Here is a 25,972-nt window from a genome sequence, read left to right on the forward strand (position 1 = left end):
GCCGGAGGAGGCGCGGGGGGGAGATCCCGGCGGACGCGCTTCCCCGGGACCCCCCAGGTCGAAAGGGGGCGAAGCGCGCCCCAAACTCGATAGTGTTTAAAATAGTAGTGGAAAATAATAATAGCCCGCTTCGCCCTCTCTCGCCGCCGCCACCCCCCTCCACCACCATCGCGCCCCGGAGTCTCTGCTCCGAGGTCCGCCGGCCTCCCCCCGCCTAACCCCCGCCCGGGCTTCGGAGCTCCCTGGCCGAAGCGCCTTCCCCACCACCTTCCGAAACCCCCTCTCCGAGGCCTGAGCCCGGCGCCCGGGGCCTGTCCGGCGCTAGGCCGGGCCCCGTCGCGGGGGGCGGGGAGCCGCTAGGCCAGAAGGCCCGTCTCTCTCCCGCCTCGGCCAGGCTTCCACCCCCGGCGCCAATTTCCCTCGGTTCCCAGACAGGCCCGGCCACTTTCGGGTCCCGGAACCCCCCCGTTTCCACCCCCCCTTTCGAAACCCGCGCGGCCCGGCTCTCCCACGCGCATCCCCGGCCTCGCGTAGCCCACCCGGCGGCTGTCCCCTCGCGCGCGGCGCCGCCTGCCGCTCTAGGCGAGCCCGGGGATGCAGGCCGGGCCTGGCTTACCTTTCCAGCTGGCCCTTTTTTTTTTTCTCCTCCCTCCTCTTCTCGGCTCTCTCGTCTCTCCCCCCTTTTTCTCCCCCTCTGTTGGGCTGGCAGAGCAGAGTTTCCTCCCCAGCGGAGGGAGCGGGGAAATGGGTCTCGGAGCTGCTTGAAGCGCTGAGGGAGCTTCGCTGCTTGGTTTGCTGCTGCCCCCCTGGCTCTGAGGAGAAAGATCCCTGCTTTTTCTTTTTCTTTTTTTTTCTTTTTAGAACGGGAGCTCTTTTATTATGAGGATGATTTAAATAAAAAATAATAATATTATAATTTTTTTATAAAAAAAGCAAAATAATAAAATAAAACAAACGCTTACGAAAGTGCTCGGAGAGGGTAGATTATTATGAAGTTGGGGGTGGCGGCGGGGGGGGGGGGAGAAATGGAAATTCCCTGAATATATTCTCCAGCAAAGAAGGCAGGGCTGCTGGGGCTGCTCTCGAGAAAGGAGGAAAAAAAGAGAGCTTTGCAGCCCTCCTACAGCACCACTACAGGCACTGAGAGGACATAACACCAGAGAGAGGCTCCTCTGCCCGGCCAAAACGACAACTTCCCTACCATCTTGGGAGGGTCGCAGGACAGGGAGAGAAAGCGAGGAAAGAGGGGAGGTCAGGACCAGGGGGAAGAAGGATGGGGTGCTCGGGGTTCCCCTTCTTTTTTGGGGGGGGATGTGGAGGAAATGCAACATTTTGCAAAGGCTCGATCATTGCAACGTTTGGGAAAGGCGAGGCCAAATGTCGCCGGGATGGTGGGTTTCCCTCCGAAGCTCAGGGGGAAGAAAAAAGGAAAAGGGGGGTGGGCAGCGTTTTAAGGTTTTGTTTTTTCCCCCCCCTCCCTTTATTTTTATGCATTTGTGTGTTTTAAATTAAAAAACCAGGGGCAGGTGCCTCGCCATCTTCTCCTCCATCCTTCGCCATCGCATCTCGGAAGTTTTGGACGCCCCAGGAGGTTCTGCAAAGGTAAGTCCCAAAAAGGGGCGCACGATGGGTTTTTTTGGGGGGGGGGTTGAGGGGGCGTAGAAAGGGATATTTTCCTCCATGGAGGTGAGGCAAAAAAAAAAAGGATCGGCCTCCAGGTGAAGGGGAAGATAGGTCGGAGAAGATTAAATATGTACTCAAGTGCAACTTAAAAAAACAAACAAAAGTAAAAATAAACTGCTTTTTGTTGTTGTTCATAGCAGTTTTGTTTCCCCCTCAGGTTGCACTGGGATCAATAACTTAAAAAAAGAGAAAAGGACTTTTATTATATTTTCTCTCTCTCTCTGTGTGTGTGTGTGTGTGTGTGTGTGTGTTGTTGTTGTTGTTGTTGTTGTTGTTGTTGTTGTTTTGCAGGTGCTTGTGCCCTTATATAAATTTTATTTAATCTGATTTACGGTGTTGTGCCTGAAGTTTGAGCCACTAGTTCTGATATCTTTCTCATAGTTAGCTTCCTGAACTTAACAGAGGCTGCTTTTTCTCAGAAACCAAATTGAGGATGGTTGTCTGTGGTAAGAATGCGTGCGCAAGATATAACATTGCGAAATACTCTTATATCATTCATTTCGACTTAATCTTTATAGGTCGAAGCGCTGCAAAAGCACTTCAGACTGTTTCCAGAGATTTCTAGTACACAGTTGCTGATTTTGTCACTTTTTAAAAAAGTGCTGCTGATTTAGCTGAAAACCACGTGGTACATGCAATAGCAACAGTGCAGTGGTTTTAAACTGGTATTTGCTGCAAACTTGTCTATCAGGTGTTCTTTTTTCACCAACTCAGCATTGACTTAATGTTTCAGAATTTCTCAGATGAACTATGATTATAGATGCTAGATTTTTAAAATATGCCTTTTGTTAAAGCACTGAAAAGGACACCTAAGATATTTGAAATTACTTCACATTAATTCTCATGAAGCTTTCTTTGTGTCTCAGTATTCAGAGAAAGAAGCCACTATTCTGCAAACCTGGATTTTTCTCCTGGAGCAGAAATCTTTTCCCTCCAAATTTGGCAGCGTTATCTGTTACGGCTGAATATTCTTGTCAAAGGAACTGACAAACTTCCCTTTAGTTCTGCATGTTTGGCAGGTGTACTATTCCTTTGCTTGATAGTTTTTGTCCATTTGAGGGGAAATTCTCTTACTCCTTAGTAGGATTATAGTGTCTTTACTTTTAGGCAGCACTGGGTTATTCTAACTTCATATAATGTCAGAACTTGTGGCCAGGCAACAAATATCTGAGGACAGACTTAACTTTTGGAAGCTTTTGCATTTTCTGTATTCGGATCCATTAAATACAAACTGGCTCTTTCAAATCCTCTTTTTATTCTTTAAACTAGACATTTGCCAAACACTTACTGACTTAATTTAGGTTTAACAAAATCTACCATCTGCAGTATTCTTTGTCTGCTGTATATAGGCAGTCTGTGCACTGTCATCTTCATTGATTGTATGTGATCTGCAAAATGCTGTCTGTGCTGTGGCTCTTGGTAATATAATGTTCAGTAGTTCTCAGATGTTCCAGGTCCACTATTTGTTAGTACCCTCTGTTGAATGCGAACAATGTTAATATAAGGATAGTTGAAACAGTGATGTAACCAATTTTTTAAAATAAGTTTATTGTTATATTATTAAACTTTCTAGCCAAGACAGTTAACATCAAACGCCTATCATTTAAATTGGAACCAGTGAGGACGGTGTCTGAAAGCAGTCAGAGGATGAATGGTGCCTAATGGATTGAGGTTGAATCCTGACAAGACAGAAGTCCTGTTTTTGGGGGGACAGGGTAAGCATGTGGGGGGGATTCCCTGGTCCTGAATGGGGAAACTGCCCCTGAAGGACCAGGTGCACAGCCTGGGGGGTCATTTTGGACTCACATCTGTCCATGGAGGCACAAGTTAATTCTGTATCCAGGGCAGCTGCCTACCATCTGCTGGTACACTGGCCGAGACCCTACTTGCCTACGCACTATCTCGCCAGAGTGGTACATCTGCTGGTTATCTCCTGCTTGGACTACTGCAATGTGCTCTACATGGGGAGACCTTTGAGGGTGACTTGGAAACTACAACTAATCCAGAATGTGGCAGCTAGATTGGTGACTGGGAGTAGCAGCCGGGACCATACAACACAGGTCCTAAAGGATCTACACTGGCTGCCAGTACATTTCCAAGCACAATTCAAAGTGTTGGTGCTGACCTTTAAAGCCCTAAATGGCCTCAGCTCTGTATACTTGAAGGAGCATCTCCACCCCTATCATTCAGTCCAGACACTGAGATCTAGCTCTGTGAGAAGTGAAGTTACAGGGAACCAGGCAGAGGGCCTTCTCGGTGGTAGCACCCACCCTGTGGAACGCCCTCCCATCAGATATCAAGGACATAAAGAACTATATGACTTTTAGAAGACACCTGAAAGCAGCCCTTTATAGGGAAGATTTTAATGTTTGATGTTTTATTATACTTTTATATTTGTTGGAAGCAGCAACCCAGTCAGATGGGCTGGGTACAAATAATAAAATTATTGTTGTTATTAAATAGTCAGCGCTGTGAAACTCAAATGAACCTTATTTCTGAGGAGATATGTTTATAGGATGTCACTGTAAAAACTGGGTGGAAATCAATGTTGTGCTTACATATGTTCTGTCTACACAAGCCTTGCAGCTTGCTAGACAGAATTATTCCCCTTTTGTTTGGGAGGTTGTCAGTTTTGCGGGGCGGGGGTGTTGTTGTCAGGAAACCTCACTGCACAAGTGGAAAGAATCCCACTCATTGTGCAACTTACAGTTCTTGTTCCAAAGCATTTACTTGACTAGATTATTAGATAAACAGAATCGAAGTCTTCCTGTGCTTATAAGATCTTTTTTATTGTTGTTTTGCATTCTGGTGGATTTGTTTTTTCTTATTTTATTGTTAAGATGCCACTGTTAGACAGAAACAACATGAGAACTGGAAACAAATGGATAAATTAAATGAGAAATGGAGAGGCTTCAATTAGCTGTTGTTCATACTGGTTTGTTATATTGCATTTGTATTCCTAGTTGTTCAGAGCAAGAGTCAGTCAGTTTCCCACACAGTCTGCAGCCAGACTTACAGCCACTTCATAGTGAGAGTAACAAAGTGCTTCAGAAAATTATTTTGGCCCACTTGTAATATTTGCAATCTAACTAATTAAAATGTTGGACACCTAAATTATGGTGCAACAGAGATTTTTTCCTCATATTCCCTCCTTTAAACTCAGGCTTATGCCTGTTATCTACTTAGTGGTTACATCGTGAGCCTGCAAGTACCACTCTGCATCCTAGCATGGGCACAGGTGCGCATTTTCATAATCATGCAATACTCTGTAGATAAGATTAAAAGGAATTCCTATACATGAGAAATGTCTATGTAGTATTTTGTTCATAGTAGCCCTCTGATGCTGTTATTCATTCATTTGTTCCCCGCCCTAAGGTCCCAGGGTGGGTTACATGTTAGCCTTATGGAAATTAGAAGGGGTAACACTGCTACTACAAATGTGGGGAATACGGAGGATTCTACTTTCTATAATGAAAATGGATGAAATAAGTTGTATAATTGGGGTGGTAGGGAACTTTCACTTACACTACTTAAGGACCACCTTCATATTTTTTTAAAGTGTACCTGTAGCACATGATGGGATATAGGAAGCACATTGGGATAATATCAGAACCTGGGCTGGCTGTAGCTGCTTCAACATACTTGTTCTTGCTGCTTTTTTGAAAAACAGCTTACATTTACGTTGACTTGTCAAGAGGCAAGATAAGAAAGAGGTAAACCAGTCCTTTTAGTAGCTGGTGAACTAAGCCAACCCTTCCTGGCTGTCTTTTGACAGCAGCAGTTTACATGCCTACAAAGCAACATACATCCCCCACAAAAGGAACAGACAGACATGCTTTAATAGGTCTGTAAGCACATGATTTTTTAAAAAAATGGGGGAGGGTCCTTCCAAGGCAGTACTTCTGCTGTGTGGCCACAAGCAACAGTGCTGGCATTGGGTGAGAGAAAATGGAGCAAAGGCAGCAGGGAGGGAAATTTTGGGCTGGCATTTATCCATACTCATATATATTTCTACAGTTTATTGGGCAAAAATTAAACTGTCATATTAGGGCCAGTCTAAGAAATAATTAAACCTGTGGGCTGGCACTTTTAATCCTAAATAGCATTCAGATTATTGCCAATGAGTAGTACATAATTTCATAATATTACGATGTTAATATTTAGGATTCAAACAAATTATCTAAGAGCTTGCTGTTTCTTACTCTAGTTGTTTCTAGGGGTTTTTGAGAAAGTAGTCACCAGTACAGCAACTTTTATGAGAAAGCTACTTTAAACCACAGTTCTTTGGCATGTCAGTTATTATGCTGGACGATTGATCAACAAATAGTGCTAAAATTAAGTGTATGTTTTGGTGCAAATAAGAACCACTACCAGCTGGTAGTGAGAACTTCTAGTAACAACCACAACTGGGATTCTAGACCTTGATTTGTGCATCACTATTTCCCACCTTACAACCCCCCCCCCCCAAAAAAAAATTGTTCCCGAGAACGTGTTAAAATGGTATGCTTGGGGATGTGCCACCCCCCAGGCTGCACATAACACAGGTCATTTATAGACCCCAGCCTTTTATTCAAAACAGTAATTCAAAAATCAGACAGGTTACGGTCTGGCTCACATGTAATGCTAAACCAGAGAGCAGCATTACATAGATGAGTGTGCAAGCTGAAGTTGGCTAAAACTGACCATTTAAAATAAGTGGCTTTTTGCATTTTAAATAAGTTTCTGCAGTACCCACAGTAGATAATATTAGATTTGCCACGTTCCCATTGTGCCTTATGAGTAAGCTATTTAATGTGTAAGACTTATTTTTGCTTAGATGGAACAAGTCCGAACTACTAGGTAAAGGCCTAACATGTTAGTTGAAGGATATTAGGATAGAATTAAGATTGTGCTGCACTGCCAAAAGCCATCTCTTGTTCTGCTGTACTTTTAAAATAATACAGCTCTGAGCCATTGCAAAACAAAACTCATATATCACTTTCCCTTATTTTCAAAGTTTTAAGACGTACCCAAACTGTAAAGTCTAAATTTCCTTTGAAATGAAATAGGACTGGAAAGGAGGGGGGAGTACTTCTAAAGGAAACTTTAACCTGTTGGTGAGTTAGTTGTACAAACCCACCAATGTCACATTAACTAAATGGTTTGGGGGGGGGGGGAGGTAACAAGATGCTTGCTACATTGTTTCACATTGCAAGTGTTAGATTTCACCTCTGCCCAAAGTTTGCCATCTGTATTTTGAGCAAATTTTATATTTAACTTACTGGAGAAACACAGTGCAGAGAAACAGTATTACATATGTAAAACTGCTTTAATTTTACATCATGTTTGTACACAATCAGTATACATAATATGTATGTCTAAATACATTTAACCTGTGCTGAACATAATTAGCAAATGAACACTGGACAGCTGGCTTTAAATAAACTTTCACCCGCATTCATAAAGAAAGTGGAAACCTAAATAGACCACCACAAAATTATTATTTTTGGGGAAAAGTCATAAGAATGCCTGATCCGACACTGGTAACTCTAGGATTTCCTTAGCAGATGGAGGGTTCTTCAATAGCCTTGGCCCCTTCGGTAACAGCTTTAACACATTTAGCCATTGTCTGTGATGCTCTACTAATGGGATCTGCAAAAAAAAACACATGTCTATTACCTCTAGAAGTTTTAAGACTTACAAGTGTTGTTCACTGAACATGGTATCTGCAATTAAAGTATTTTACACAGAAACAAAATTGGTATGCCTCTCAACTGAAGAAACGGGAAATATTATGCATCCATGTATTACCGTATTTTTCGTCCCATAGGACGCACCTAGTTTTTTTGGGGGGAAATAAAGGGGGGGGGAATTCCCTTTATCCCCCCCCCCAAAAAGCAGGTCGGGGAAACTGAACCAGGTCAAGGAACAGCGGGATGGCGGCGCTGCGCCTCCCTGCTGTCCCCCGAGCTTGTGGGGCTGGCCGATGTCTGCCCGGCGCGAGGGGCGCTTTGCTTCAGGGCGCCCCGCCTGCCGGGTGGCAGGCTGCTATCCGCAGCGTGGGGAGCCCTACGGGGAACTCCTGCAGGGCTCCCCATGTTGCGGATGTGTTCCCGAAGCGCCGGGCACTCTTTCAGGGCGCCCGACGCTCCGGGAAGCAGGCTGCTATCCGCAGCCTAGACAGCCCTGCGGGACCTCTTGCAGGGCTGCCTAGGCTGCGGATGTCTTCCTGAAGCCTGGAGAGCGAGAGGAGTCGGTGCGCATGACCCCTCTCGCTCTCCAAGCTTCAGCGAAAGCCTCCATTCACCCCATTGGACGCACCCAGATTTCCCCTTCATTTCTGGAGGGGAAAAAGTGCGTCCTATAGGGCGAAAAATACGGTAAGTAAGACACACTATTGAGATCATGTACTGCTGTTACCTGTCATATAGAAGTCTTTAACTGTGAGCTGGGGTGGAACAAGAGGATCACCAAGAAGTTTCTGATTAACTGCCTGTATTGAAAAAGAATAAACAGTCATCTTTACGAAAATAATTGTTCTCACTTGCCCTGTGGTACCTTTTTCAGCAGGACACAAGACACACTTATTTTGCTATCCCTGCATAAATGTGGAACCCCATACCTTTGACAGCTCATTTGCTTGGCTAAAGTAGTTTGCTTCCTCCACATCATCATATCTGACCAAGTTAGGAGATACTTCTTCTAATCTGCTCCTCACTTGATCAAGTGTGTCATATGGGAGGGTCATGCCAGCTATCTGAAAGAGAAAAGTGGGAAGAAGAACCTCAAGACTGGCTTCAGATTTGCTCCTTGTTGGAAAACACACTACCTTTGCAATGCACATGCTTAAAAGGATACATCTTGAAAGGTACAGGATTGTATCCAACTTAGTTATTCAGAGTAGGATGCCCCCTTGAAATCAATGGACCTCAGTTAGTCACATCCATTAAGTTCAATGAGTCTACCTTGTGTAGGGCTAAGAAAAGATAAAATCTGTAATTATTAGGGTAAATAGGGCAACCATTTAGAAAGTAGAATTTCTGATTGGCTCAAGTACAAGCGAAATGGTTGGCAAATTTGTTTGTGCCTAGCATCCCACCCAGGTTTGTTAGAATTTGTGCAGTTCCAAACGGTGAGTCTTAACTGATTCAAACCACTTAGCAAAATCAACAATATGTTACCATCCTTCTCCAGACAGTCAAGCATGCAAATAAAGTCAGTCCACACACACTTTTAGCAGGACTTGCCAGATTCAACCGAAGTCCTAATTCAAGAAAAGATATTTCACATAAATGGTCTATTTCTAATATTTGCACTTCATAGCAATTCATTTCGGAAGACTGCAGTCCAGTGGAGCTTGCAAATCAATATAGGATGTCCAGGCCAGAGTGCTCATGCCAGAGTTTGGTTTGTCATGACGTCTGAACAAAGGCATGATTGTGTTCCTCAAACCAGCCAGAAGCATTAAGCTAAGAGCAACTTGGTTACCGGTCTCTGGTTGCTTGGGGAGAGAGAGAAAACACAAGCCTGGGTTCTGGCATCACAACAAGTTAGACTAACTTGGTTCCCAGCAGGAGCAGGAGAGGAACCAATCGAGAACCTCTTAGCAACATATACCAGCATACTGCTGCTTCATATTCAACCACAGCTTGCTTTAAAGTGTGTAGTGACATGACACGAGAACCAAGCCAGTATATAAATGCAGTATAATAATAAAAAAGACTGTTACTGGAAAGCTCCATTTCTGCTACACTTGAAGTACCTCAGAGATTGCTCTAATTATTCTCCAGTCTTCTCTTGCCATGCCAGGTGGTGTTACGGCTACTCTGGTTTGTTGAGCTCTACCTTCAGTGTTCACGTAGGTTGCAGCCTTTTCTGTATAAGCTGCTCCTGGAAGAATAACATCCGCCATAGGAGCGCCTACGTCACCATGGTGCCCTGAAATGGAATCCAGTAAAAGTGTCAGTAGCAATGGGAAACTTCACAGTGTGACTGTACTGTATGTTTAAATTTCTGTATCTATAAAAGTCTAGATTACGTTTCGATAGGTGAAAATTGCACTCCAAGAACTTCGCTAATTTCTCTTTTTTGCTGTCTTGGCTTGATTAGTCTCCTTCAGTTCTACTTTTGACTGGCTGAAGTTTGCTTTTTCGGTATTTTGCTTGGATATCCTGTTTTTATCTCTTGCTACAGCTTTGAAGAAATTGTTATACAAACTACTATTTTCAAGCGATATGCTTGCTGACATCACCTTACAGAGACAGAATACCTTTTAATACTTTGTATTTATATATTAAAGCCATACTTTAGTGCCTGTATAAAGGTTTTCAAAATGAAGTTCTCAGTTTTCATTTTCTCAGTTGTGGTACCAGAAACTTCCCCAGTGCCAACAGATGTACTTCCAATATCATCATGTATCCTAACTTTACACCATGCACTGCTACGTACTTTTTATTTTGTACTCTTATTAATCTTGTACTCTTTTAGCTCTTTCTATCTTTGGGTTACAAACTGCACACTTTTGATTCAGCTTTGGTTCATGGTTTGTTATGTCTTAGCCAGGACATTGTAAAAGCCTATGGATATTCCCTCAAGAATTCCCCCATTATCAAAGGCTTATCATTTTACCTGCTGGGATTATCAAACCATTTCTTCCAGGTTAAATAGCTCTTCACTAATTTGTTCAAGGTAACTTATATTTTAAGCAACTATAAAGAATTCTACCAGTTTAGACAAATTAACTGTGCTAGCTGATAGGATTCATGTAAGGATTCTTTCCTGGTTACACCAAGTTTCTATGTTGCTTAAAATAATTTAGTTCTCCCAATTTAAGAAGTAATCTGGCTCTCAAACACAAGTCACCCACTCTAGTCATCATAGAGGGCACAGCGCAAACACTGACATTAGGTTTAATTTATTAGGGATAAAGTCCCCTTAAAACACAAATCAGCATTCAACATTTTCCATTTCATCTGTGCCAAAGTATACTTCGACTTAACAGCTACTTCTGGCCTTCAAATCAGGAAACAGAACAGAAAATGTACAACTTTAACATAAAACAAAAATCTCTCAAGTTTTTGGGAAAGGCAGAGGGCTGCGGAAATGATGCTTATTTTGTAAGCACTTATTTGATGCCTGGTATAGTGAGCCTAAGGCAATAGGTATGTGTAAAGGCAAACATTTCAAACAACAGGTAGAAACATCTGTAATAATAAGCACAGGTACAACTGGGAGTTAAGCCATTCGCCTGAAACATACTTCAGACTCAAACACATGTGCTCATTGCTTTAGGTAGCTTACTCCAGTTCTTCATTTCTTAGGGATGGATTCAACTAAATAGTTGGATGAGCGGGAGCCAGCACAAGGAGTCCGGCTAATGAAAAAGGACTCTTCCCCACCACCACCAACTTGGCTTGAGAGGTCAGGAGAACCCTCATAGTAGTGGCGGGGGCAGAGAGGGGCGATAATTTTACCAGGAAAGTAGAAATGCTTGTGATGAGGAAATGATCCAAATAGAGCAACATTAAATTCCTCCCTTGATTTGTGATCAAATGGTGCTACTTACCCTGATAAATTATAAAGCAATTCTGAGGCAAATCTTGCCGAGTAACACAGCCTGCATCAGCCCCTAAAAGGTACAACACTTTAGGAGGGTTCTTCCGGATCGCATCCACTCCTGGCTTGTAGCCTAGGTCAAGGGCAGCTACTTGGCTTGCAACCCTGTCGAGGAAGAGATTACAATTTCACTCAATTATCTAAAATTCCTCTCTCAAAATCAGATAAAATAAAATATCCAGGAGGTATAAATCCTAAGTTATTCATTCAGATCCACAGCTATAAAACATGCTGAAAGTTACCAGGGCAAAACCGAATTATTTGAAGCACTTTCTAAACTCTGTAACAATGCATGAAAACACACAATCACTGAGAAATGTGGGGGGAGGCTACTTTGGGACATGTATGTATACTGTACACACACAAAAATGAGCTTTTACCTAGAGTTAGTGTTCCATGCTCAATTTTGAAATAAGTTTCTATTTGGCTCTGAATGCATATGAGCATGTCCTGCTAATCCCATTACTGGAGAATACCCCCTTTATAGATTAAGTTAACAAAATGCTTGGTTCTACAAACAAGCAACCATTTTGCGACACTTGTTTCCCAGTAGATCTCTATCTTACACTTGAGCCAGGTGAATGAAGCCAACAGCTTTGACCTAGGAAGCCTTTAAACCTCACCATACAAGACAATAAAAAAGGGACAAAGACGTGTTGAGCAAACCTATGAAGAATGTTCATGACTTTCCAGCTGGGATCGGCTCCACTTTTTGTACTTGCATTTTGTGCAATGGTGGAAATGGCTGAATGAATGGCTGCCCCATCACCACGCTGAAGTGCTGCACTGCCAACCACGACCATTGGCTTTTTAGCCTGGTTCAGGACCTGTGTGGAAGTTGAAAGAGAGCAGGATGTTAACCTCAGAGCTAACATACTGAATGAAAAGGCCAACTACAGCTTTTAACAAGTATGTGGCATCATTTGCAAATGCGCTGTTAGTAGGCAGTTCCCCTATCTGGATGAGGGAGGTGGAATCTGTTCTAGTTGGGGGTCATGCTCCCCCAGAGGTATCCAAGCTTGGGGGTGGTCCTGGGTCCTTTATTTCCATTGGAGGAATAAGTGGCCTCTATGGTGTGGAGTGCCTTCTACCAGGCTGCTCTCAAAAGCATACTAAATATGAATCCATACATGAATACTAAATATCACCACCATTTTACAAAATTTAATACCTTGCTAAAATCTTTGATTATAATCTACCACTCCAAAGCACTGCATTTTTTTTTTAAAGGTACCTTGCTGAATGGGTGTTTTTCTGAAGCAATGTCCAGGAGTATCTGTGGAGAATCTCCCAGGTGATCATATGCGTAAGTCAAGTCAACCTGGCTGCCCACAAGAGCCACTTTAAGTTCATTGTGTAGCCAGCTGAAAATGGAGCACGAAAAATGCTATTAAGGTTTTATAATGTGCAGAGAAATCAGTGCATGGTCATTTTATTTTTGCACAATATATTCTTGAAAGAGTTCCTTGTACAGAAGCTGCTGAAACTTAACAGATGGGCTGCACCCAAGACAGGTATCAGCAGTGCTTTTTTTCAGGGGGTTCTCAAGGGTACGAGGTACTGGCACCTCTTTTGTTGTTGTTGTTAAAAAGTGTGGCCCTTGCTGTAACAACTTCATGGTGAGTACCGCTACCTATCTTTCTAGAAAAAAGCACTGAGTAGGAGCCCTAATTTTTAAGACATAAAACAGATGCAACACCTTAAATGTATTCAATTGACTTCCTTCCCTCCTGATGCATTGCATCAGAGAATGTTGTGCTATTTCCCAGATTTTCAGGGGCAGCTTGCTAGGCAGCATGAAGACAACTCTAGCAAGGAGATTGTATGAACTGCTTAACATGAACTGAAGATCTATGATCTTATGAAATGCAGTTTTGGAGCCCTTGCATTTTTTTATTCTGAAAGTACTCCTTTTTCTTAGCACAATAACCACAACAGTCACAGTCCCTTAATGTGTATGTTGCATTAGCACAATGCACAGCAAGTGATATAACTACAGCCATCAAGACATTGTCCAAATTAAATAGTTCCCAATTTAAGTTCATACGTAGCAGGACCCAATATTCCACTTTCAAGATGCAGTTTCTCATTTGCATGGAGCAAGCCATTTAACATCTGCTACTTTCATGAAGCTACAAACCTCTTTCGGATTCTGGCGTTGAAGAGAGGTGCCTCAAAGCGTGGATTGGTACCAACCAGGAGCAAGACATCTGCCTCCTCCACTCCTGCAATCTTGGTATTAAGCAAGTAATTAGATCGCAGGTCTGTTCTGTAACAGAATACACACAAAAAAGGAAAATATGACTGGGGTATTCCAATGGGAAGGACTCTGTTAATACCTCCGTTAAGAATACTTTTATTTCATAAAAATACTAGATCTCAAAATAATTATTCCAAATCCTGGTCCTGGATTCCACTGTGCATTAAAATAAACTAATAGGGTGATATGAGCATTTTCACTTTCTTCTGTGAAAATGGCTCTGTGCTTACTTTATACCTGCCTCTACTAAAACCTATGTGGTCCTCTTAATATATACAGTTCTGATATGTCAAAATTGACAACTCACAGGCTGATCTGACATCCAAAGGCAGCCCTGTTTATGGAAGTTTTTAATGTTTGATGTTTTATTGTGCTTTTAATTCTGTTGGGAGCCGCCCTGAGTGGCTGAGGAAACCCATCCAGATGGGTAAGGTATAAATAATTTATTTATTATTATTATTATTTATTATTATTATTAATATTATCTGAGGATATGCTTTTCAGGACCAGCCCTACCATTAAGCAGAATGAGGCACTCCCCTTAGATGGCAAAGGCTGGGCAGTGGCAGCAAGGAGGACAGCCCAGCCAGTACCCTCTAAGCTAGCCTGCTGCCCTCAAAAAGACACAGCCTTATCAATGTCAAATAAAGATTCAACTGCCTGTCCAATCAGCTTCTGAACATGATATTGGGCTCTATCTTGTCCTAGTCTCAAGCAGAAAATGACTTGGGCTGTCCCTGAGGCTTTTAGTCCAGTAGCAGTACAGCTGTTAGCATTAACTTACCCAGCTCCTGCAGTAGGGAAGACCTCTTCAGTACACAAGTTGTCAGAGTTTACTCTATTCAGCAAGTCTTTAAGAGATACAAGTGCTTCTGCATCCACAAGTCCTCCCGCAATTGCAGCTATATCATTACCTTGGCTCCCCTGCAGCTGCAAATGAGGAAACAGAAGATGATATATTAAAATTTTAGCAGCAAATTTGGTATGTTTTGTAAAAAAACCAAAAAACCAATAGTGGAAAAGCTTTCATCTTTGACAACTAGAAAAATAGAGAATGGTAAGCCAATTTCCTCTACCCCCCCCCAAAAAAAAATACAGGTGGGACACATTGCTTATTCTTTTAAATATTCACAAGATTGCAGAGGAGGAAGCAAAACTATCCTGATATGTAAAGATGGCATTCAAGATATAATATGGCTCTTCAGAGTCCACAATGCAAAACAAGTTCCTGAGCTACACCTTAAAATTACAAGATGTGTAATGCAATTAACCCCTGAAATCTAAAGTGAAGAAAGCATGACTTAAGTTCAAATTTCACTCCCCCAAATTATAAGAACTTTAGTTAATGATTGCAGTGTAGTCATTAGTAATGATTTCATTAGGTTCAGTACTACTGTGAAAGCAGTCGGTCAAGCACCTTAGCTATGGTCAAGAGTACACTGTAAGAAACAATATTTTCTTACCACTCCTGCCACACGGCTCAAGGCCTCTTCCCAAGACACGTAAGTGAACAGCCCTTCTTCATTCTTTATCATTGGCTCAATAAGACGCTGACGTTTCAAACCATCATAAGCAAATCTGGAGTGAAGATCAAGATAATAATGAAGAAACTGCTGAAGGAACAACTCGGCTATTAGCAGCTACTTCATTAACTGAGACCTCTCAGCATACCACCTTTTCAGAAAGTTTGAATTACTTTGTCATTTTCTATGGCACATATACTTAAGTGTTTTGTTCATAACCAGACCTTCTTAAGTGGAAATGGCCACAGAAAGTTTTAAAAATCTACAATTTTAAAATTGGAAAAATACAAACATATTAGGCATAATCCTATTGAAGAATATGCACAGCTAAGCCCAAAAACATTCCAGAGGGGATAGCAGTGGTGGTTTTTTTTTGTTTTTGTTTTTTTTTTGGTGCTGCAACAGAAGATGATCAACATCCATTTGCAAGTAGTTCTTGAACTGTTCCTAAATCTTCAAACATGGAATGAAGAAAGTGTTGCAACTGTATATTTTTGTACTAAAATTCTCTTCTGAGAATATCATGTTTTATATACATGATAAAGCATACCTTGTTTTATCGGATATCCATTCCTCATTGATATCTTCATGTAGTCTTGGCAAAATCCTCATCACTTCTCCAGTTCGAGTGCTTACCACAATGTTACTCCCTACTGCATCAAGAACATCAATGGATTCTGTCTTCCTAAGCGAAAAGAACAGAGTCCTCCAATTGCAAAACTTCAGGATGCTGTTATCTGGAAACAGATCTCGCACTAAATATTCCCAAATGCTCCCAAGCTTCTAACAACTCTAATCATGGACGACAAGTATGACTAACCTCCCATAATATATTGCAAACCAGAAGTCAGCAACTACCAGCACTTAATATAAATTCAGCCTGTAAAGGACTACTGCCTATCTCATTACTACCATTCTTTCCTCACCCTTCCTTTAGATAGATAGATAGATAGATAGATTCTTTATTGTCATTACACAAGTGCAACATTGCACAAGTGCAACGAAATTGGATGCCATCCCTTAAAAACAACAAAAGCAACACAACAACAACAACCAAACAAACCACATTCCAGCCACACCCACACCCACACCCATCAAACTCCCAGGTCACACTATCGAGTTACTGCATTTAAGAAGGCCACAGCTCTTGGATAGAAACTATTTTTCAGTCTATTTGTCCTTGACTTGATGTTTCTGTATCTCCTGCCAGAAGGCAGTAGTACAAACAGACTGTGTCCCGGGTGAGATGCATCCTGCAGGATATTGTTTGCTTTCCTAAGACAACGGGAACCGTACAGTTCTTCCAAAGATGGGAGAGGATGACCAATAATCCTTTGGGCTGTGGTTATGACCTTCTGGAGCACCTTCCTCTTCCTAGCTGTACAGCTGGAGAACCAGGCACAAATACAGTTTTGCATCCTGAACAGTTCTGCATCCTGAACAGCCTATGCCAGCAGCAGCAGCAATTTTTTGTACCCCACCCATCTGACTGGGTTGGGTGGCTTCCAATATCATGTACAGAAACAACACAACAGAACATCAGGCATTAAGTGTCATGATATGAAAAGGTTGTATAATTATTTATCTATTTGACATCTGATGGGTGGACGTTCCACAGGGCAGGCAGGCATGACCCACTGCCTGGTTCCCTGTGGCAAGCAATTTTGCTTCAAGAATGGCTGAACTGGAGTAACAGAGCACTGTTGCTGGTGCCACCATCTGACATGAAGCAGAAGCTACATGGTTCTGAAAGAGACCAGAATTTTCCAAAATCGGTGGAAATGCTTATTATGGGCAAGTTACCCCAGGTAAACAGATGTTGCTGTAGACACACCACCAATGAATGTGCTCTATGGACACATTCCTGAACCATGATAAATTTTATTTATATTAGTTTTTGTATTATTAGGATTCTTACGACTTCAAAAGGTTCAAGGTTACAAATACAGTCCAAAAGCCATGGGGAAAAGCTACGTGCCCATGTCTGAATTAATCTGAATATTTGACACTTAACATATAGCACAATAAAAGAATTATATTTAAAGTGACACTTCAAGTGCCAGTAAAGACACATGCCTTGTCTCCCAGGGTCGAGATGTAAAAGCATACGGCTTGGAGGTAAGGGCACCTACTGGGCAGATATCAATCACATTGCCGGATAACTCTGACATGAACATTTTCTCAATATAAGTGCCAACTTGCATCTCATTTCCTCTTCCTGTGGTTCCTAGATCATCAACTCCTGCAATCTCACTTGCAAACCTGACAAATGAAAGCAAAAACAAAACACAGAAATACATGAAATGTCAGTTTGTCTTTGCAAGAAAAAAATTCTTTTAAAGAAACAATCAAAAAGAAGGATTTATAACAGCACTTCTGAACTAGCCATTGTTCAGATGAATGAAAAGCATTTCTAGCCTCACGTGTACAAGTAATTTTCTGCAGCTCTAGCCCCTGTAAAGCGTTTATTATAATGCAAGAACTACCCATGCCTAGCTATCTGACCTGCCTCAACTCACAGATTCAGGGAAAGTATTAAAAGGAACTATGAAGTCTACTAAGTTTCCGTTAAGTGTAAGTCACTGTACCACATTAAAATCTCTCTACATTAATTTATCTTAGCCTTGTGGTGCATCCAGAAACAGTTCAGGCATTTTGTTGCAAAACTCCTGTTCCTCTACAACAACCCAATGAAGACTGAGCATGCTAAGTGGGTAACTGACTACTGGGAGATAAAACAGAGCACTGTGGGGGTGGGGTAGAGAAGAGGAAATGAAGTGTCTGGAATCCAAACAGGGAGCACTCCATAGCACACTTTGTTACAGCAGCTAGGCATCCTATTTCTAACAAGTGACCCAACACAAAGCTAAAATGACAGATTTTCACACAAGTGCATTTTTATTCCCACCTGATTTTACATTATGCAATAGTCAGCTGCTCGTGTGAAAAATGTGTGGACTCGGGTGCTTCCAGAGATATTTCAGCAGTGGAATAGAACTAAAGAATGATCTTTCATAAGCAACTGAACACAAGCAACGGGCTGATGAACGTCCCGATAACTATGCATACACGCTGTTTGTGTACAAAACAGTGTAGCAGTTACCTAATGCATCGAGTACATTGTATGCACCGGGTCATGATAGTTTTCACTAGTGGGCCGAGGTTCTTGTCTTCCACTGCACGTTTGCCTTCTAGGAATCTGCTCCTATCACTGCCAAACATCATTGACTGGTCCTAAAGACAAATAAACCCAAATAAATGAACATATGTGACTGAGAAGCAAAGTTTTACCCCAAAGGCCATTTTAAAAATCCAAGACTCTATACCTGAAGGTCACATTCCCCTCCTTGATCACAGATGGGGCAGTCCAGTGGATGGTTTGCCAACAAGAACTCCATTACGCCTTCTCTGTTGGAGGTCAGTAAAAGAGAAACCACCATTATTTATTTAGCATTTAATGTATGCTAAAAACACTTTATAGACTAGTAATACATGAATTCATTTATTTTAATACAGCACACTATTAATAATTATGTCCTCCTTTGAAAGTGTGTTCAAGCACTAACATTTCTGTTAAAAATGAGTCTTAAAAAAAACAAAACATGCCCAGCTTACTGTTATAATGTTGAAGACTAAAGATGCACCCTGCTGCACACTTACTTGGCAATAAGTCACACTGATCTCAGTTCTGAGTAGCATACATTGCAATTTGCACACAATCGAATGGAGCTTACCTTGCTTTCCTAGACTTCTCAGAATTTGTCAGAATGTTCCAACCCTTCATTACTGGCATGGCACAAGCAGCTACTGGCTACAAACGCATAAGAAAGCTACATCAATAACAAATTTGTATACATGGATGCTCACATAGTGTCAGGGTATTATCAATTAAATACCTCAACTGTTTGCCTTAGTTTCATAATAAACTTACAGATAAAAATCAACACCAAGGCTTAAGATCACAGCAAAAATAAGGAAGTAACATTCACGTAATACATAAATTAATGTAGTCACGGCCAGCAGCTTAGAGGGCTTTAAAATCTGACTCAATTCATGATCAGTAGGATTTATCAGAAGCTAACAGCCATTATGATTCCATGGAACCTCCATTTTAAGATGAAACTTACTACTGAATAACAGTTATGGGGGAAGGTGGAGGTTAACAGCATGAGATGACAATTGCCTTATCATGGAATCATAGAATTTCAGAGTTGGAAGGGACCATGAGGGCCATTTAGTTCAGTCCCCTGCAATGCAAGAATCTTTTGCCCAACGTGGGGCTCAAACCCACAACATTGACATTAAGAGTCTGATGCTCTACTGACTGAGCTATCTTTCATGCTCTCCTTCTGGTCTTCCCCAGAAACATCTGACTATCAGCTATCCCTTCCGCCAAGGGGTGGACATGCAAACACTGCAAGCATTTATGAACATATACCATAGAAATATTTAGATGTTTTTGCCAATCACATGGACTGCCGGAACAAGGAAAGGCTTTCAAGAGACAGTCAAGTAAAGAACATATTAACCTTAAATGTTCTAGTCCAGCTGCTTGCCTGTATTTTTTCATCACTAAGTGCTGAGAGATTAAATTCTCAGGCACCAGACATAACACACAAGGTAGGTAGAGCTGCAAGCCTATAGGGTTCTCAAGCTCTGGAAAAATGGTATAAGTCACAGTATAGGAATTACATTGTTTGGTGGGTTGAGTGCAGCATGTTGCCACTCTGAAGTGGGTAAAAACACATGTGCGCATGCCAGCACTATATGCTACTGAATGCCCTAACTGCCAACAGCTTAACTCCCGTTTTCTCAATGGAAACCAAAAGCTGATGCTCCGCTATCATCAATGTGTTTGATAGGATGTCTACAAATATGAAAATAAATGTGTGTAAAATGGTAAAGGACCCCTGGATGGTTAAGTCCAGTCAAATTTGACTATGGGGTGTGGTGCACGTGCACAAACACACTATGCCACCAGCTTTATGTAGGTGAACACAACATTCACAATAATGTCAAAAAGCAACTGCTAGCAGTGGACATATTGCAACTTGTAATTTAGATGCCAGCAAGGTTGTCATTAGCTGTTCTGCTAAGCGCTTTACACTTAACTCTCCTGTTGGCTCTTTAAGAAGAAGAAGAAGAAGAGGAGGAGGAGGAGGAGTTTGGATTTGATATCCCGCCTTTCACTCCCTTTAAGGAGTCTCAAAGCGGCTAACATTCTCCTTTCCCTTCCTCCCCCACAACAAACACTCTGTGAGGTGAGTGGGGCTGAGAGACTTCACAGAAGTGTGACTGGCCCAAGGTCACCCAGCAGCTGCATGTGGAGGAGCGGAGACGCGAACCCGGTTCCGCAGATTATGTGACTACCGCTCTTAACCACTACACCACACTGGCTCTCTCTTTACACTTCTAGAACACAACAATTTATGAAAGATAAAAGTATTAGCAACCTTGGGAGCTTTCTCTATCTCCACAAGACACATCCTACAATTTCCAGCCACTGACAATCTGTCATGATAGCAAAATCGAGGGATCTGCATTCCAACCTTTTCACAGGCCTACAGAAAATACAAAACAGAAGAGAAAAAGTGTCAATGCACATGTTAGGAACTTTTTAGCATGTTCCATACAAAGATGACTCAGGCTGCAAGTCTATAAGCATTTACCTAGGAGAAAGTCCCATTGAACTCATCATTAATTATCATCATTATTACCCTTCCCTTAACCTTAAGGTCCCAAGGCAGGTTACAATTTAAACACAACAGGTCTTACTTCCAAGTAGATATGTTAGGAAAGCACTGTCAGTCTCTCATTTATTAAAAAAAGCTATTATTTTTATCCAAGTACAGTGGTACCTCTGTTTTTGAATGTAATCCGTGCCGGAAGACCGTTCGAGTTCTGAAACGTTCGAAAACTGAAAACTCAATATGGAAGCCATGTGGCATGTTCGACTTCCGAGGCATTTGAAAACCGAAATGTTCATCAACAGAGACGTTCAAAAACTAAGGTACCACTGTACTTATTTTTCTTTGCAGTTGATTTGCAATGCTATAAAGGAATGGAGCCATGAGAAGCAAGGTCCAATGGGCTTTAAAGAGATATTACAGCAGGTACTGGGGGGGATGTGAATAGAAAGAGACAGTGTATACAAATTTATTCTACCTGAAGTACTGTGGTTCCTGGAGGTACTAATACAGAATTCCCATCAACGAAAACCTCTATCAGGTTGCTGGCTGCTGTTGCCGTTGTACGCACTGAAAGACAAAAGAATAAAATATGGAAAATGTGATCATTTATTGCTCAGAAGTCAGATTAAGTATTTTGGATTCATTCACTAGTAACTTGCTGAAAGGATAAACAGGGCACACAAGCTCATACAGGGGAATCCCCGCTTACACAAGGAGTTCTGTTGTTGCACACGCAAATCCCATCCCTCCCCTCCTGCCCCGCCCCCTTTCAGCACACATGCTGATCATGTGAGAGTTGAGAGGAGCCTGTCCTGCCAAAACCCCCAAAGCATAATATGAATTTAAGTTGTCAGTCATTTAGGTGCTGAAATGTAATATTTTATTAATTTTAACCTATCAACTGACCTTACAAAAATAGAGGGGGAAAACATTTGATTCCCTAGGATGGCATTATCTGCACAGTGTGTTTTATACCACGGATTGTTCAGACCATAATTCACCATTACAAGAATGAGCCACAGCAGGTCCTAGGTTTCTGCGCTCCCCCACTGTGGTGAGAGTTCAGTTTTTATTTCCTTTTAGGATTAACTGGAGCTTGCCATATAATCTCAACCTGGACAAATTGGATTAATCTTAATGGTTAGTTGTAATATGCCAACATCAATTCATACTTTTTAAAGCCTGCTTATTTGAACCAACCATTGTTAAGATTAGTCACAGTTTAGGGTCTGACTGATATGCTAAATTGCAGTCAATCCAAAACAAACTTGATTCCTTCCTTGCCAGGGGGACGTGGGGGATACATTACATTCATATACAGCAAGAAGCTGCTTCCAAGTATTAAAATGAAGTATTTTCTCTAAAAGGAGGTGTGTCTAAAAACATGACATACTTTTTAAAATTTCAGGTATTTTTTTAAAAAGGATTCCTGTTGGTGTGTTATTTTTATGACAATTCATTATAGCCTTTACTTCTCTAAATGACTTTGATAGAAATCTTTTTTAAAAAATACAGTACAGTGCAGAGCTTTTTTAGAATTCAGTAAAAAGCCAGCAAGTTTGTATGAACTTCGTTAAGACTTCAAAAAAGCCTTACAAATTAAACAGAATGGATTCTCCTTCCCCAAAATGGAATTTGTCTTCATTCTAAGCCCATAATTAAACTTCAGACCTCTGAATTATCTGTGAATTACCGAGTCTATAATGAAAATTAGAACAAAAACTGGAAAGAGTTACTATATAAATGAACTGGATATAAAGGCAACTTACCACATCCTTTAGTAATTTGAGTGGCACCAGCTAAGGCCTTGTGGACAGCAGGGAGTCGCAACATGGTGCTGGAAATAAGGTGCTGGCGATAAGACATTAAAATTAAAGTTTAAAACAAGGCTCAAACAAGAGCTTGTTAAATTTAAAATGAATGAAAAATAGTTTAAATTTATAACCCAACATTTCTGACACCCAAGCATATGAACACTTGCAAATATGGTCACACATGCAAGAATAACGTAAGTCCCATTCAGGTGTTCACTCCCACATTACTGTCACATTCCTACTGCCCTCCATGCATTGTAAGGAAGGTCTGAAGCAGGGAACATGCTCTGTACCTGAAGGTTTCCCGGCCTTCAGCCTCTGGGCCTAAGGTTCCCCACCCCGGCTTACAGCTTTTACAAAATTTAAAAAACTTTAAGTACAAAATGTGAAAGGCAAGCAGAGTACATAAACGTTTCACACAGTATACATTGTGTGTAGGTTGTCGCCGCAACTATTGAAGAGACTTCTTCATAGCTCTTAAAAGTGCAGGAGCTCCTTTGCACTCAGTCCCTAAATCTGCACACTAACACAGAGAAGGATCATAAGAAAGATGCTAGAATTACTGTGGATACTCCCCCGGGGCAGAATATGGTGACAATTACTCCAGAGTAAATGGCAAAAATCCTAAGGAGGTAGATTTTGAGTCTCAAATAGTTCCATAAGCATTGCCACTAAATCTGTAACATAAAAAAGGGAGGTAGCTTGTAGCTGTGCTGTCTATACATGTAGTACTGCTGTCAAGTGATGCTCTGCAATGCTCTTATACTGTCTTCATAAGGGGAAACGGGGTGGGAAAGCATAGAAAATTGCAACATAAGCAAGCAAGCAGGGCTAGGATCACATTGTGAACCTGCTACTGTTCTTGTAAACAGGTGGGTTTGGTGGGCCTCTTTTCATAGAAATTTATAGAGTTGGAAGGGATCCCAAGGGTCATCTACTCTTGCAATGCAGAATGCAGAAATCTCAGCTAAAGCCTGAAGCCATTAGTTTGGGTCCTACCCTCTGCGGAAGCAGAAAACAAGCTTATTGCTTCCTTCATGTGACAGCCCTTCAGATAAGAAGGCTATTGTATCTCCTCTGTCACCTCTTTCCCAGCCTAAACAGAGCCAACTCCTTCAATTGTTCCCTCATAAGGCATGGTTTCCAGACCTTCATAACCTTGAGCAGCCCTCCTCTGCACACATTCCAGCGTAACTAAATCCTTCTTAAACTGTGGTGCCCAGAACTAGACACAGTACTCCTGGTGTGGTCTGACCAAGGGAGAAAAGAGTAATGCTATGACTTCCCTTGATCCGAACACTCTGCTTACGCAGATGCAGCCTACAACAGCATCCCTTTATTTTTGCTGCTACATCACACTGTTGACTCAAGTTAATTTTGCGGTCCACCAAGACCCCCACAAGAGACTTTTCAAATGTACTACTGGCAAGTCAGCTGCCCGCCCCCCCAATTCTTATACTGCTGCATCTGGTTATTCCTTCTTAAGGGCAGAACATTTTTTTTTAGTTCAGGCCCAGTTCTCCAATCTGCCTTATTGAACCCCGATTCTCTCCTCTGTGCCATATTAGCCACAGCTTGGTGTTATCTGGCCCTTTCCCTTTCTTGTTCTTTTTTCCATCTTATGCATGCCAATCAATTGGAAAGTTGAATGGGTGGGATGGGAAGATTGCCGGAAGAAATATCAACAACCTCAGATATGCAGATAACACAACCTTGATGGCAGAAAGTGAGGAAGAATTAAAGAACCTTTTAATGAGGGTGAAAGAAGAGTGCAAAATATGGTCTGAAGCTCAACATCCAAAAAAACTAAGATCATGGCCACTGGTCCCATCACCTTCTGGCAAACAGAAGGGGAAGAAATGGAGGCAGTGAGAGATTTTATTTTCTTGGGCTCCATGATCACTGCAGATGGTGACAGCAGCCACGAAATTAAAAGACGTCTGCTTCTTGGGAGAAAAGCAATGACAAACCTAGACAGCATCTTAAAAGGCAGAGACATCACCTTGCCAACAAAGGTCTGCATAGTAAAAGCTATGGTTTTCCCAGTAGTGAGAGCTGGACCATTAAGAAGGCTCATCACCGAAGAATTGATGCTTTTGAATTATGGTGCTGGAGGAGACTCTTGAGAGTCCCATGGACTGCAAGAAGATCAAACCTCTCCATTCTTAAGGAAATCAACCCTGAGTGCTCACTGGAAGGGCAGATTGTGACGCTGAGGCTCCAATACTTTGGCCACCTCATGAGAAGAGAAGACTCCTTGGAAAAGACCCTGATGCTGGGAAAGATGGAGGGCACAAGGAGAAGGGGACGACAGAGGATGAGATGGTTGGATAGTGTTCTCGAAGCTACCAGCATGAGTTTGCAGGAGGCAGTGGAAGGCAGGAGTGCCTGGCGTGCTCTGGTCCATGGGGTCACGAAGAGTCAGACACGACTAAACAACAACAACAGAGCTCCAGTTTCAGATAGGTAGCCGTGTTGGTCTGCCATAGTCAAAACAAAAAAAATTCCTTCCAGTAGCACCTTAAAGACCAACTTTAAGAACTGACTTAGTTGGTCTTTAAGGTGCTACTGGAAGGAATTTTTTTTGTTTTAACAACAGAGCTGAAAGGGTCCCCAGGAGTCATCTAGCCCAACCCACTGCAAAATAATCATCCTGCCCCCCCCCATCCCTGGGTGGGCTCGAACCAGCCACCTGCCCGGTGAAGCAGCAAGGCGCCCTCACCCGGCTCCTGCTCACGGCCCCCTCCCTCTCCGCACCCTCTGCCAGCTCACGAAAGGTGACCTTTGGGCGCCCCTGAGGGCGACGGGACACCTGCCTGCTATTTCCCGAGGCCCAGCTCGCCTCCAGTGCAGCAGGGAAGAGAGGGCCCGTCTTTTATTACCACACGGGGCGACGCGGCGAGGGAGGAAGCCGGCAAGGGGAGTCTCGGCCGCGGGCTCAAGGGCGCCGCGAAGGCGAAGCCGACAGCGGCCTACCTACGCGCCTCCCTTCGGTCCGGGAAACGGGACGGAAAGCACCGCGGAGGCCCTTTTGCCCGCCGCGCCCCGACCTTCCTCCCGTTACCTCCTCCTCCTTGGCCCGGTGTGGGGGGCGGGCGGTAACCCGGTCCGGCCTTAACGACCCAGGACGCCTCCTCCGCCGCTGCCTCCTCAGAAGCGCTCTCCTCAGCACTTAAGATGGCGGCGGGCCCTCGGCGATTTCCGCGACGCGCTCGGCAACATTCGGAGAGGACGCCGCCGACGTCCCGCGGCCCGCACGCAAGTTCTGCCGTCGATTGAAAACAAACGAGGCGAACCAACCGTTGATTTCCCTCCTTGATTGACGTGGGCGATGATCCGCCTCCCCTAGCGTAGCTTCCGGCATAGCTTCCCTCCTCCTAGAGTTAGCTTCCGGTGCGGAGGGGCGGG

At 42.6% G+C, this 25,972-nt stretch overlaps 2 protein-coding genes and 2 long non-coding RNA genes across 9 annotated transcripts in view; 2 read left to right on the forward strand and 2 right to left on the reverse strand.

Annotated features, from left to right (window-relative positions):
* The window catches only part of INO80D (INO80 complex subunit D), a 44,328-nt gene extending 43,087 nt beyond the window's left edge, over window positions 1–1,241 (reverse strand). Inside the window, exon 1 of one of the 2 annotated variants that reach the window (XM_083706226.1) lies at window positions 617–1,241. The gene's annotated coding sequence lies outside the window, so the exon portion shown is untranslated. The remainder of the gene's footprint in view (window positions 1–616) is intronic. The other variant, XM_083706225.1, reaches the window with a different exon arrangement.
* LOC310833445 lies at window positions 1,125–16,553 on the forward strand. 2 transcript variants are annotated; one of them, XR_014558687.1, is made up of 3 exons: window positions 1,125–1,251; window positions 1,521–1,602; window positions 16,488–16,553. It is a non-coding gene; the product is annotated as an uncharacterized lncRNA (long non-coding RNA). The 2 variants fall into 2 exon arrangements; XR_014558688.1 differs by lacking the exon at window positions 16,488–16,553 and adding an exon at window positions 3,257–4,143.
* Window positions 6,973–25,918, reverse strand: NDUFS1 (NADH:ubiquinone oxidoreductase core subunit S1). Of its 4 annotated transcripts, none has more exons than XM_083707983.1 (19): window positions 25,541–25,918; window positions 22,520–22,601; window positions 21,226–21,317; window positions 20,514–20,621; window positions 18,795–18,871; window positions 18,387–18,468; window positions 18,164–18,294; window positions 17,137–17,322; window positions 15,611–15,745; window positions 15,001–15,115; window positions 14,322–14,467; window positions 13,418–13,546; window positions 12,512–12,641; window positions 11,944–12,104; window positions 11,228–11,382; window positions 9,425–9,600; window positions 8,285–8,419; window positions 8,083–8,155; window positions 6,973–7,314 (listed from the first exon to the last, which is right to left on the reverse strand). In XM_083707983.1, the coding sequence occupies exons 2-19, from the start codon at window positions 22,581–22,583 to the stop codon at window positions 7,223–7,225; spliced, it is 2,187 nt and encodes a 728-aa protein (XP_083564109.1). In that variant the 5' UTR covers window positions 22,584–22,601; window positions 25,541–25,918; the 3' UTR covers window positions 6,973–7,222. The 4 variants fall into 4 exon arrangements, with proteins under 4 accessions (XP_083564109.1, XP_083564110.1, XP_083564111.1 ...); XM_083707984.1 differs by having other exon boundaries at window positions 25,629–25,894; XM_083707985.1 differs by having other exon boundaries at window positions 15,611–15,741; window positions 17,133–17,322; window positions 25,541–25,769.
* LOC310833290 lies at window positions 7,314–9,979 on the forward strand. Its single transcript, XR_014558619.1, has 2 exons — window positions 7,314–7,474; window positions 8,048–9,979. It is a non-coding gene; the product is annotated as an uncharacterized lncRNA (long non-coding RNA).
* Window positions 25,919–25,972: the final 54 nt, after the last annotated feature.

This window comes from Podarcis gaigeae (genome assembly GCF_964106915.1).
Source record: "Podarcis gaigeae genome assembly, chromosome: 1".
NCBI classification, from domain to species: domain Eukaryota; kingdom Metazoa; phylum Chordata; class Lepidosauria; order Squamata; family Lacertidae; genus Podarcis; species Podarcis gaigeae.

Bases quoted from the DNA above. Each gene is read 5' to 3' on its own strand.
- NDUFS1 (XM_083707983.1), bottom strand. From the start codon at position 22,583: ATGTTGCGACTCCCTGCTGTCCACAAGGCCTTAGCTGGTGCCACTCAA. The intron at 21,318-22,519 runs GTAAGTTGCCTT...TTTGTCTTTCAG, and splicing joins TCAAATTACTAAAGGATGTG to TGCGTACAACGGCAACAGCA. The intron at 7,315-8,082 runs GTAACAGCAGTA...TTTTTTTTGCAG, and splicing joins TAAAGACTTCTATATGACAG to ATCCCATTAGTAGAGCATCA.